Source organism: Myotis myotis, unplaced genomic scaffold (assembly GCF_014108235.1).
Source record: "Myotis myotis isolate mMyoMyo1 unplaced genomic scaffold, mMyoMyo1.p scaffold_m19_p_9, whole genome shotgun sequence".
NCBI classification, from domain to species: Eukaryota; Metazoa; Chordata; class Mammalia; order Chiroptera; family Vespertilionidae; genus Myotis; species Myotis myotis.
The window spans coordinates 78,744,225-78,758,510 of NW_023416401.1; the positions used below are offsets into that span (position 1 = coordinate 78,744,225).

Consider the following 14,286-nt stretch of genomic DNA (forward strand, 5'->3'; position numbering starts at 1 on the left):
TTTGTTCATATTCTAAAATGCTTTTCATATACCCAGGATTATTGGACACACAGAGTCGGAACTTAAGTCTCCTTGGGGACAGCCTAGATCAGGATCTAGAAATAAGGCATGCCAGGATGGTGCATATGGCAGTCAAAGACCTGGTACTACTCTTCACCTCTTTCTTCTGGAAGATTCTAGAAGCAGGTGCAGAGCAATGGTTCTTGTAGGCAGCTGAGATTGGGGCTCTATGGGAGCCAGCCCTGAGTTTCAAGGGCAGGACACTCTACTGAACCCCAGTCTGCAGATACAGGATACTGTGCAAATCACCCCAACAGAGACTTGTCACAACTAGAGTAAAATCCAGGGATCACTTTATACATGTAGAGGAATCCCAAGGCTAACTTGAGACTAAGTCCTTTGGCCAAGGAGACTACAACTTCTTAAATACCCTGAAATCAGCTGATCCATCCTCTAGGATAGGCCAAGGGCCCAGGAAGCCATACAGTCCTGGCGAGGGCAGAGGGCAGAGGGCAGGAGTATGTTGCAAGGATATCAAGGCCGATGATAACAGTGGCTGTGTTTTTCAAAACCAAATTTACAAGGTCAGATCTTCCATGTTCTGCCTCAGTGATTCCCCCTGTGAGGACATTTTTGCCTTCTTTCATGTTAATTACAAGGAAAGATTATCATCTTCCCTCTTGTTTACTGGAAAATTCTTTTGTAACTACTTCACCCTTGGACTAACATGACCTGTGAAGCTTGCTCCAGCTCCATTCTTCATATTAATGTGTAGAATCTCACCTCCCTTTCCCACAGATTGTGTTGGACACTGCACTGTATTTACTATTGTTGTCAGATACCAATGAAAAGTGAGCAACTCATCAAAGTTCCCTCTCCCAACCGCCTGGGCAAATCACTTCTGAGTAAGAAGTGAGAAAGAAACATACTCTGGCAGCAGGACGATGCTATCATTGGTGGTTTTACTCTTGTTACCAGCATATTTTTAAGAGTGCTGACCTGCGAATTAAGAGATATTAACCTATCCTGTTAATTGCCACTTTTTCTCTACCTCTTAATTTGGCTGTGATAAAATCTGTGCCCACCTCCTTGCCCAGTACATGAGGTGATGTGAAAGGACAGTTCAGTGCCCTTTGAAAACAGGAAAACAGTATAGTGGTTAAGTTTCCCAGGCTCCCCAGCAGACTTAGCAACAGAGCAACTTTATTCTTGATTGAAGATTATCATTTAGAACAGTTCTTTTTTTGCTTAGTGACTCCTCCTCAGCCACCAAGTTTTTACGCAATTTTCCCATTTGGGGGAAGTTCAGGGGTCATTTATCTGTAGAGGAATGAGGATACCACAAGGTCACATTTTTCCAGATCTCTTTCTCAAACCACTGAAGGGCTCATGCAATGAAAGAGAAAATCTTGGGTAAACCAGCCCAGATTAACAGAGGCGGTCGCACCTCACACACATATTTCACAGGTAGAAAAACACTTCTGCATAAGATTCAGTCCTCCAAAAGAAAGTATTATTCCTAATATACGTTATTACAAAGAATTAAATTCTGCTGGAAAATAATCAGATGTTACTCTATCTTGAAGACATTTTAATTTCAGTTAAATGTCAGAAAGCAAATTAAATCCTAAGTAAAGCTTAACCTAAATTGTATTTGAAGATTGGGTCTTTGAGACAAGGGGAATATAGCTACAGTTTGTTATTTCTTTGTGCTTTCTTTCAAACACTGTAGGCAACAGCATTATTGAAAAGAGCCCCTACAGAAGAGGGTGAAGATAGGTCAGCCATTCACAGTAATGAATCATCTTGCAGCTTGCCATCCATTCTGAATGGCAATAGTGAAGTAAAGGAAGCAAAATACACTCCGTGGTTCAACAGAGTTCTTACCTGGGAACAAGGTAACTATTGTTAAAGGGTTGGTCCACAGCAAAAACCCATTCAGAGTCAACGTGACACCTTCTTTCTCAAGGTGTACCTATAAAATAAAGGGGACTAGAGAATACCTCAGATTTTAATATGCATAATAGGTTATTTGTTTTACATACCGCCTTTCAATAAATATATGATTTTGTTTAGTCTCACAGGGATAGGAAACCTAATTGTAGGGCTGCAGTGTTACTGAATTTCCAATAAATTACGCTTTTATAAGTTATGAAATCTTAACAAAACTAATCACTGGGCAGTAGGTAATTTTGACCATCCTACAAAGATGAAGATGATTCCATTAAAATGATTCCATAAAGTACTGTAAAGTTTTTGATATCACTTAGTAGAATTTACTCATAATTTATAAACATTCTTTTTAAGGTTGTCTTTATAACACAGTATTATAAAAGTCTAAACTGATGAGTACGAATCAATGAATTTATGCCCTCTAAAATTTTAGTATCCAGAAATTGTGACTATTTTAACATTACTATTAAAATATCTCAGTAAGCCACTATAGTGGTATTTCCAATACAGCAATGAGTTACTCGGGATGTATTCAGAAGTTGATATACATGCACAGAATTTAAGACTCACTGTTTTAAGCCCCCTCCAAATTTGATAGATGTCAGGCTAAATAATTTTTTCATGAAAACAGCATAGAGATACCTTAGTTTTAGAAAAGTTTTCCTTTTAGAAGGAACAGTACTATTTCAGGCAAGAAATAAACTGGAGGATAAAAAAAAAGGAGGTGGGGAGACAGTGAAAATAATAGGAATGGTAGTTTTAAAAAAAATCAAACAAAGGTCTAGTCCATAAATATAACCCTGACATATATTTTTATTGTCATGTGTTTGATTTTTAGAAGTTTCAAGTGCCTGCAGAGATGAGAGCAAGGAAGAAAGCATGGCAGCAAATGTTCCAATCACAGGTAAAGTTATGGTTGCCTAAGAGTTGCAAACACAGAATTCAACCTTGTTATATAATCATTACATTCTAGGTTGGTGATATGTGAACTCCACTAAGAGCATGTATATTTGAATACCACATGCTGGAGCAGGAGAGTAATTATAAGAGCACATAATTATAATGTGCAAACTTAACGTTAACACAAACTAAGGTGGAAAATAACCGTGTCTATTGAATTCTTCATAACCATGTTATACATTTACACATGCGAGCATCCCCCATCACCTAGCCTTTCAGCACCTGCGTCTGTGCAAGGGTCAGTCTCCATGGGGAACACCCAGTCATTATATGGTAAACTACAGATGTTTCTGAATTTACTCTTTTCTTTCTTGTGATAATTGAATGAGTGTCATTAAAATAAGAGCAAGGGGAAAAGTACCAGACAGGAAGCTTGCTTGTGCCTCAGTTGCAAAGCCTGGCTGATAAATACACAATTTTAGCAATAAGGCTTCATCAAGACTTATTAAGTTTTCTGCACATGTATTAGGCTTATTAAGATGAAATCTGAATATCATTACTTTAGTTTTAGAATATCAACAGCAGCAATTAGTATTCTGAACAGAATTCTATTTGTCATGCATCTAAATTTAATAGTGCCTTGTTTTTTAAAGTGCTGTGCTACTTCATTATAAATTCAAAGGTCTGACTTTAAATATTTATACAAGTAAATACACCATTGCACCAAGGTACTGAGGCACGCATCTGTATGTATTGTAGTAATGTTGTTTATATGCAGGAAAGAATGGCTTTCTTTTATGGCAGTACAATTCATGGCCTGATGATTAATTTTTTAAGCCCATGTTTCTGTGATGAACTCTGGTTTTGAAAAAGGAGTTTATAGTAGAGAAATTATTGTGTGTATTGTACATCAGATAATATTTCATTCCAAAATGCAGAGGTTTTCTTTTCTTTTAAACATTTCCCAGTTACATATTTATTGCCTTCTTATTCTTCATTTTGAGAAAACTCTGGTAAAGTTCCCTCTTTATTTTTTTAATGGATTTTTAGAGAAAGAGAGGGGGAGAGAGAGTGAGAGAAACATTAGTTGGAAGCCTCCCCAAAATGCCCCAACCTGGGATTGAACCTGCCACCTTTTGATGCATGGGATGATGCTTCAACCAACTGAGCCACACTGGCCAGGACTTTAATTTTTTTAATAGAAGTGTTAATGATCCCAAACTGCAAATAACCAATAAGTTATTTGGGTGCTTTTCCCTTGCATTTACCCATGAATGCATAAGAATCTAATAACCTCTGAATTTATTTCAATTAAAAGTATAAAAGCTTATTAGGAGAAACCAGGAAGTGGCTTCATTGCCCATTCCTACTTGTCGCTTAAGTATTATTTTCAATCAGCCCCTGCTGCGAGTAGATGACTCTCCCAAAAATTACTGCAAATGTTATCTCATAAAAATTTGATTGAGGTATAATTGATATATATGGCACTATGTTACTTTCAGGTATACAGTGTAATGATGCAATATATGTACACATTGCAAAATGATCATCACAGTAAGTCTAGCTAACATCCATCACCACACAGTGTTATAAATGTTTTTCTTGTTAAAGATTTCTTTTAAGATTTACTCTCCTAGCAGTGTTCAAATATGCAATACAGTATTATTAACCTTAGTAACCATGCTGTTCATTACCTCCCCATGACATTTATTTTATAACTGGAAATTTCTACCTTCTTTTGGCCTTTTAAAAATTTATTTTTTAATTACAGTTGACATACAATACTATATTAGTTTCAGGTGTACAACATAGTGCTTAGACATTTATATAACTTGCGAAGTGATCACCCCTATAAGTTTAGTATCCATCTGACACCGTACATAAATATTACAATATTATTGACTATATACCCTAAGCTGTATTTACATCCCTGTGACTATTTTTATAACTGTCAATTTGACTTTTTAATCCTTTTCATCTTTTTCACCCACCCCTCAGCTCCCCCCATCTGGAAACCATCAATTTGTTCTCTGTATCTATGAATTTATTTCTGTTTTGTTTGTTTATTTATTTTGTTTTTAGATTCCACATGTAAGTGAAATTATATGGTATTTGTCTTTCTCAGTATGAATTATTTTACTTAGCATAATACCCTCTAGGTCCATCAAAGTTGTTGTAAATGATAAAATTTCATTCTTTTTTATAACTAAGTAGTATTCCATTGTGTATATGTACCACAACTTCTTTATCCATTCATCTATCCATGGACACTTAGATTACTTCTATATTTTGGCTGTTGTAAATAATGCTGCAATGAACATAGGGTTGTATATATCTTTTCAAATTAGTTTTTTCTATTTCTTCAGATAAATACCCAGAAGAAGAATTGCTGGGCCATATCGTAGTTCTATTTTTAATTTTTTTTTAAAATATATTTTATTGATTTTTTACAGAGAGGAAGAGAGAGAGAGAGAGAGAGCTAGAAACATCGATGAGAGAGAAACATCGATCAGCTGCCTCCTGCACATCCCCCACCAGGGAAGTGTCCACAACCCAGGTACATGCCCTTGACCGGAATCAAACCTGGGACCCTTCAGTCTGCAGGCCGACGCTCTATCCACTGAGCCAAACCGGTTTCGGCTATTTTTAATTTTTTAAGGAACCGCCATACTGTTTTCCATAGCAGCTACAACAATCTGCATTCCCACTAACGATGCTTAAGGGTTCTCTTTTCTCCACATCCTCGCCAACACTTGCTGTTTGTTGATTTACTGATAATAATCACTCTCACAGGTGTGAGGTGATATCTCATTGTGGTTTTAATTGTCAGAAAATATGTACCTTTTGCCCCCTTCATTTTGCTCACCTCCTACCCCTGCCTCTGGCAACCAGCAATCAGTTCTCTGTGTCTGCCTCATAGAATCCTATATAATAAAAGGCTAATATGCAAATTGACCCTAAAGGAATGACTGGTTGCTATGATGTGCACTGACCACCAGGGGGCAGATGCTCAACACAGGAGCTGCCCCCTGATGGTCAGTGCACTCCCACAGGGGGAGCCCCGCTCAGCCACAAGCCAGGCTAGTGGCTGCAAGTGCAGGAGTGGTGGAGGGAGCCTCTCCCGCCTCCTTGGCAGTGCTAAGGATGTCCGACTGAAGACTTAGGCCTCCCTCCTCCACCAGGAGTGGGCCTAAGCTGGCAGGTGGACATCCTCCGAGGGCTCCCAGGCTGCCAGAGCGATGTCTGACTGTCAGCTTAGGCCCGATTCCCAGGGAGTGGGCCTAAGCCGGCAGGTGGACATCCCCCGAGGGCTCCTGGACTGCAAGAGGGCGCAGGCCAGGCTGAGGGACCACCCCCCCTAAGTGCACGAGTGCACCCGGCCTCTAGTTTCTTTATAAGAGAAGAGAAAGTTAAGTACCAGGATTTCAAAGCTTCCTTCTCATCATGCAGAAAGAGGTACGATGAGCCTAGAAGTAATAAGAGCTATTTGCCATTAAAAGTTTTAAAGAAATTGCAATTCCAACAACCTATCATTGGTCTATCAATAGTTAGCAGTTTGCCCTGGCCAGTTTGGCTCAGTGGATGGAGCGTCTGCCTGTGGACTCAAGGGTCCCTGGTTCGATTCTGGTCAAAGGCATGTACCTTGGTTGCAGGCATATACCCCAGTGGGGGGTGTGCAGGAGGCAGCTGATCGATGTTTCTCTCTCATCAATGTTTCTGGCTCTCTTTCCCTTTCCCTTCTTCTTTATAAAAAATCAATAAAATATATATTTTTAAAAAATAGTTAGCAGTTCTAATTTTATTTATTTTCTACATTTTATCTTATTGTTAACAGTATTACAGATGCCCCCCATTTTCTTCCCTTTGCCAACCTCCAGCCAGTCCCCACCCCATCCCAGCCTTCACTGCATTATTGTGTGCGTCCATGGGCTGTGCATATCTACACTAATAAAAGAGAAACATGGTAATTGGCGTACGGCCGCTACCCTTTTCATTGGCTAATCAGCGAGATATGCAAATTAACTGTCAGCCAAGATGGCGGCCAGCAGCCAGGCAGCTTGAAACTAACATGAGGCTTGGTTGCCTCAGTGACGGAGGATCGTTGGAGGAAACCAACATTCCCCGCCTGCGGCTGCAGGCCTCTGAGCGGGCAGTTAAAGAAACATTGTAACAAATACCACCGGACTTCAGCCAGCAGATTCGCAACATTGTAAGCAAAGGCCAGAAACCTACTTTTAGCCGCGGAGGCCTAAGAGCTGGAGCCAAGCCTCAAGGTAAAGCTGGCCCAGAATAAAAAAAGAAAGAAAAAAAGGAGCGGTTGGGAACTTCAGTCACTCCCAGCCTGAAAACAGCCCTCAGTCCCTCACCCAGACTGGCCAGGCACCCCAGTGGGGACCCCCACCCTGATCCAGGACACCCTTCAGGGCAAACCAGCCGGCCCCACCCAGTCACCAGGCCTCTACCCTATATAGTAAAAGGGTAATATGCCCCCAGCACCATGATCAGCGTGACAGGGGGCAGCATCCAAACCCCCCGATCGCCCTGCGGCTCTGTGTGTGACAGGGGGCAGGGCCCCAACCCCCTTAGCAGCCCTGCTCTGTGCCTGATAGGGGGGAGCTCCCCAAACCGCCCCCCCCCTCACAGGCCCTGCTCTGTGTGTGATGGGGTAGAGCCATAACCTCCCCATCAGCCCTGCCCTGAGTGTGAGAGTAGCGGTGCCCCAACCCCCTGATCGGCCCTGCTCTGTGGGTGATAGAGGGCGGTGCCCCAACCCCCTGATGGGCCCTGCTCTGTGAGTGACAGGGGGGAGCGCCCCAACCCCCTGATTGGCCCTGCTCTGTGCATGACGGGGTGGCGCCACAACCTCCCCATCGACCCTGCCTTGAGTGTGACAGGGACGGTGCCCCAACCCCCCAATTGGCCCTACCCTGAGCGTGACTGAGGGTGGCATCACAACCTCCCAATCCGCCCTGCTCTGTGCATGATGGGGCGGCGCCCCAACTCCCCAATCGGCCCTGCTCTGAGCCCGACCAGAGGCTGCACCTAGGGATTGGGCCTGCCCTCTGCCACCCGGGGGCAGGCCTAAGCCAGCAGATCGTTATCTCCCGAGGGGTCCCAGACTGTGAAAGGGCACAGGCCGGGCTGAGGGACCCCCCCCCCCCCCGAGTGCACAAATTTTTGTGCACCGGGCCTCTAGTATGTATATAAATTCTTTAGTTAGCCTCTTCCCCACACCGCATCCTGCCCTGCTTCCTTCTGTTTTGTCTGTCAGTTTCTTTTGTTCATTAGATTCTACATATAAGTGAGGTCATGTGATATTTGTCTTTCTTTGACTGGCTTATTTCATTTAGCATAATAATTTCCATGTCCATTGATACTGTTGCAAAGGGTAAGAGATCCTTCTGTTTTATAGCCTCTTAGTATTCCATTGTGTAAATGTACCACAGTTTTTTTATCCGCTCATGTACTGATGGGCGCTTGGGCTGTTTCCAGATCTTAGCTTTTGTAAATACCACTGCTATGAACATAGGGGTTTATATATCCTTTCTGATTGGTGCTTTGGGTTTCTTAGGATATATTCCCAAAGTGGGATCGCTGGGTCAAAAGGCAGTATCATTTTTAATTTTCTTAGGAAACTCCATATTATTTTCCACAGTGGCTGCACCAGTCTGCATTCCCACCAGCAGTGTATTAGGGTTTCCTTTTCTCCACATCCTCACCAATACTTATCATTTGTTGATTTGTTGATGGTAGCCATTCTGGCAGGTGTGAGGTGATACCTCATTGTAGTTTTAATTTGCATCTTTCTGATGATTAGTACATTGAGCATTTTTTCTCTTGGCCATCTGTATGACCACTTTGGAGAAGTGTTTATTCAGGTCCTTTGGTCATTTTTTAATTGGATTGTAGGTCTTCTTTTGTTGAGTTTTATGAGTTCTTTATATATATTGGAAATTGACCCCTTATCAAGATGTATCATTGGCAAATATGTTCTCCCAAACCATAGGTTCCCTTTTCATTTTGTTGTGCAGAAGATTTTTCAGTTTGATGTAGTCCCATTTGTTTAACTTTCTTTGTTCTCCTTGCCCTAGGAGATGTACTGGTGAAAATACTGCTACGTGAGATATCTGAAATTTTACTGCCTATGTTTTCTTCTAGAATTTTTATAGTTCTGAGACTTACATTTAAGGCTCTTATCCATTTTGAGTTTATGGTGTAAGTTGATGGTCTAGTTTCATTTCTTTTTGCATTTACCTGTCCAATTTTCCCAACACCTTTCATTGAAGAGACTTCATTGAGAGAGAATCGAGCATGCAATCTGGTCATGTGCCCTGACCAGGAATTGAACCGGTAGCCTCCTGGTTCATAGGTTGACACTCGATCACTGAGCCATATTAGCTGAATTCATTGTATATTCTTAACTCCTTTGTCAAATATTAATTGATTATAATGGCGTGGGTCAATTTCTGGGGTCTCTGTTCTGTTCCATTAGTCTAGATGCCTGTTCTTAATGTCAATACCAGGCTGTTTTGATTACAATGGCTTTGTAGTATAGTTTGATATCTGGTATTGTGATCCCTCTAACTTTGTTCTTTCTCAAGATTGCTGAGGCTATTCAAGGTCTTTTTTGGTTCCATATAAATTTTTGGAATATTTGATCTGTGAAGTATGCCATTGGTATTTTAGTAGTGATTGTGTTAAATCTGTAGTTTGCTTTGAGTAGTGAGGACATTTTAATGAGGTTAATTCTTCCACTCTATGAACACGGTATATACTTCCACTTGTTTGTATCTTCCTCTATTTCCTTGTTTAAAGTACTATAGTTTTCCAAGTACAGGCCTTTTACTTACCTCCATAGTTAAGTTTATTCCCAGTTATCTGATTTTTGTAGTTGCTGTTGGTAAATGGGATTTTTGAAGTTTCTTTTTCAGAGTTCATTATTGGTATACAGTGGGGCCTTGACTTATGAGTTTAATTCGTTCCGAGACTGAGCTTGTTAAGGAGCTCGTTAACTCAAATTACTCTGTCAACTCAATGCAAAAAATCGGCCAAGAGACAGCTGGTATCTCAAAAAACTCGTTAGTCGGGACACTCGTAAGTCAAGGCCCCACTGTATAAAAGTGCCACGGATTTCTGGGTATTGATTTTGTATCCTACTACTTTGCCAAATTCATTAATTAAACCTAGTAGTTTTTTAGTGGAATTTATAGGGTTTTCTATGTGCAATATTATGTCATGTGTGAATAATGACAGTTTTACTTCCTCCTTTCCAATGTGGATGTCTTTTATTTTTTTCTTGTCTAATCACTGTGGCTAGGATTAACAGTACTATTTTGAATGAAAGTGATGAAAGTGAACAACTGTCTTGTTCCTGTTCTTGAGGGAAACACTTAGGTTTTGCCCATTGGGTTTGATATTGTCTGTTGGTTTGTCATATATGGCTTTTATTATGTTGAGGTATGTTCCCTCTATTCCCACTTTGCTGAGAGTTTTTATCCAAAATCGGTGCTTGGTTTTGTTGAATGCTTTTTCTGCATCTATTGATATGATCATGTGATTTTATCCTTCATTTTGTTAATATAATATATCATATTTATTGGTGTGTGAATATTTTACCAGCCTTGCATCCTTAAAATAAATCACACTTGGTCATAGTGTATGATATTTTTAATGTATTGTTGAATCTATTTGCTAATGCTTTGTTGAGGATTTTAGCATCTTATGGTCATCAGGGATATTGGCCGGTAATTCTTTTTCCTTCCACTTCAATTTTTTTTGTAATAGTTTGAGGAGAATATGTGTTGATTCTTCTTTCATTATTTGGTAAAACAGGTCTGTGAATTCATCCAGTCCTGGGCTTTTGTTTGCTGGGAGTATTTTATATTATTGCTTCAATTTCATTAGTTGTTATTGGTCTATTCAGGTTTTCTGATTATATTTTTTCAAGAATTTGTCCATGTCGACCAGGCTGTCAAACTTGTTGGCATATAGTTACTAATAATATTTTCCTGCAATTTTTTGTATTTCTGTGGTGTCAGTTGTTACTTTTCTTGCATTTCTAATTTTAGTTATTTGGGTTCTCTCTCTTTGTTTCTTGATGATTCTGGCCAATCTTATTTATCTTTTTTTTCAAAATATATTTATTTTTATTGATTTCAGAGAGGAAGGGAGAGGGAGAGAGAGATAGAAACATCAATGATGAGAGAGAAACATTGATAGGCTGCCTCCTGCATGCCCTCAATGATGGAGCGTGCAACCCAGGTATGTGCCCTGGACCAGAACCAAACCTGGGGCCCTTCAGTCCACAGCTGATGCTCTATCCACTGAGCCAAAGCAGCGAGGGCTATCTTTTCAAAGAACCAGCTCTTGGTTTCATTGATCTTTTGTATTATTGTTTTAGTCTCTATGTCATCTATTTCCACTCTGATCTCTATTGTTTCCTTCATTTTACTTCCTCTGGCTTTTCTTGTTGTTATCTTTCTAACTCTTTAAGTTGTAGCATTGGATCATTTTTTTGAGCTTTTTCTATATATATATATATATATATATATATATATATATATATATATATGTACTTTTATTGATTTCAGAGAGGACGGGAGAGGGAGAGATAGAAACATCAATGATGAGAGAGAATCATTGATCGGCTGCCTCTTGCATGCCCTCCACTGGGGATTGAGCTCACAACCCTGGCATGTGCCCTTGACTGGAATCGAACCTGGGACCCTTCAGTCCTCAGGCTGACGCTCTGTCCACTGAGCCAAACCAGCTAGGGCTTGAGCTTTTTCTTATTTCTTGAGGGAGGACTATAATGCTATGAACTTCCCTCTCATAACTAGGCCCCATAGATTTTTGGTTGTTGTGTTTTTGTTTTCAGGAAGTTTTTTATTTCTTCCTTGATTTCATTGTTTAATAAAATGCTATTTAGCCTCCATGTGTTTGAATGTTTTGAGGTTTTTTTATTGTAGTTGATTTATAGTTTCATGCCATTGTGATACAAGAAGATCCTTGATATGATTTCAGTCTTCTTGAACTTGTAAAAGCTTATTTTGTCCTAAAATGTGGTCTTTGAAAATGTCTCTTGTGCATTTGAAAAGAATATATACCCTGCTGCTTTGGGATGAAATGTTTTGTAAATGTCAATTAAATCTATTTGATCTAATGTGTCTTTTAAAGTCACTGTTTCCTTGTTGATTTTTTTTCCAGTCTTGAAAATCTATCTAGTGATGTTAGTGGTGTATTAAAGTCCCCTACTATGACTGTATTACTTTCTAATTCTCCTTTAAAGTCCTCCAGAAGTTTTAAAAATATATTTAGATGCTCCTATATCAGGTACAGATATGTTTACCAGAGTTAAATCTTCCTTTTGGATAGGTCCCTTTTGTATTATGTAGTGACCTTCTTTGTCACTTTTATGGTCTTTGTTTTGAACTCTATTTTGTCAGATATAAATATTGTTACACCCCCTTTTTTGTGTCCATTTATATAGAATATTTTTTTTCTATCCCTTCACTTTCATCCTGTCTTAGTCTTTTGTTTGAGGTGGCTCTCTTGTAGAAGCATATATATGGGTCATGTTTTGATGGTAATAAATTCCTTTAGTATATATATGGGTCATGTTTCATTACCCACTCAGGTACCCTATGTCTTTTGATTGGAGCATTTAATTCACTTACATTTAAGGGTATTACTTTTTTTAATCCTCATCCAGAGAGTGAGGCTATTTATCAGTTAATTTTTTTAGAGAGAGTGGAAGTGCAGAAGAGTGCAGGGAGAGAGAGAAACATTGACGTGAGAGGGACACATCAATTGGTTGCCTACTGCTCACACTCCAACTGGGGCCAAGTATTGAACTTCCAATTTAGGTACGAGTTCTTGACTGGGAATTGAAGCCACAACCATTCAGTCCATGGTCTGATGCTCTAACCACTGAGCAAACCTGGCCAGGGCTAAGGTTATTATTGATTTTTTTTTATTTATTGCCATTTTTATTCTTTATCCCTATGTACCTCTATTTCTTTTTTTTTTTTTCTTGGAACTGTCCTTTAGCATTTCCTGCAATGCTGGTTTGGTGGTAATAAACTCCTTTAGCACTTTTTATGTCTGAGAAGCTCTTTATTTCACCATTAATTTTTGAATTATAATCTTGCTGGAAAGAGTAGTCTTGGTTTCGGATTGTTGCTTTTCATTACTTTGAATACTTCATGCCATTCCCTTCTGGCTTGTAGTGTTTCTGTCGAGAAGTCAACTGACAGCCTTATGGGAACTCCTGAGGTAACTGACTATCTCTCTTGCTGCCTTGAAGATTCTCTCTTTATCTTTGACATTTGCCATTTTAATTATGATGTGTCTTGGTGTATGTCTCTTGTGTTCATCTTGATGGCAACTCTCTGTGCTTCCTGAACTAGTGTAACTTTTTCCTTCACCCGGTTTGGGAAGTTTTCTGTCATTTCTTCTTCAAACAGTTTCTCTGGCTATTGCTCACTTTCTTCTCCCTGTGGTACCCCTATTATGAGGATGTTTTTCCATTTCATATTGTCCCAAAGTTCCATTATACTGTCCCCATGCTTTTAACTATATTTTTCTCTCTGCTCCTCTGAGTGTTTTTTCTTCCATGTCTTCCAAATTATTGATTTGATCCTCTGCTTCATCAAGCCTGCCTTTAATTCCTTCCAGCGTATTTTTGATGTCAGATATACTAGTCTTCATTTCCAACTGGTTCTTATTCATGGTTTCTATATCCTTTTTCATGCTGATGTATTTCCTACTCAGTTTCTTGTAGTTCCCATTAATTTCCTTGTAGTTCTCACTAAGGTCATTGAGCATCCTTATAACCATTACTCTGAACTCTGTCTAATAAATTGCTTACCTCCATCTCATTTAGCTGTTTTTCAGGAGATTCCTTCTTTTCTTTCATTTGGGGGCTGTTTCTTTTTAGTTGTCTCTTTGAGTTTGTTTCTATGTATTAGATAGAACTTCTATGACTCCCAGCCTTAATGGGGTGGCCTTTTGTAGTAAATATCTGTGAGACTCAGTGGAATGGTCTTCTTAAAAACCTGAGCTGATGCCCTTTTGTCGGTTATTTAGGCTCAATTCTGACCAAATCGAGCTCTTGTACAGGTGCAATAACCTTCTGGGAGCAGGTTGTGTGGGGTCATAGAAGGTAATCCTCTATTTCACAATACTACTCACTCCAAAGACTGGAACAGACCCTCTATTTTTTATTTACAGGTGGAAGGCAGTTGGCAGGGTTTTTTTGTTTTTGTTTTTGTTTTGTTTTTTTGTAATGTTTTATGCACATGTGTGCCAGAATACTAGACTTAAAGTAGCTTGGGAGACATCAAAAACAACAACAAAATTTTAAAACCGTTTACTCTGTTCAAGCATTGCCATTCTGTCCTTGCCACCACACTTCATTTCTTATCCCCCCAC

The 14,286-nt window shown here is 39.6% G+C and overlaps 1 protein-coding gene across 3 annotated transcripts in view; it reads left to right on the forward strand.

Annotated features, from left to right (window-relative positions):
* Positions 1-14,286, forward strand: part of KIZ (kizuna centrosomal protein) — a 120,188-nt gene that overhangs the window by 83,909 nt on the left and 21,993 nt on the right. For all 3 annotated transcript variants that reach the window (XM_036322772.1, XM_036322771.1, XM_036322773.1), the window contains 2 exons: positions 1,733-1,898; positions 2,792-2,857. In XM_036322772.1, the coding sequence (XP_036178665.1) occupies positions 1,733-1,898; positions 2,792-2,857 (232 nt within the window). The remainder of the gene's footprint in view (positions 1-1,732; positions 1,899-2,791; positions 2,858-14,286) is intronic.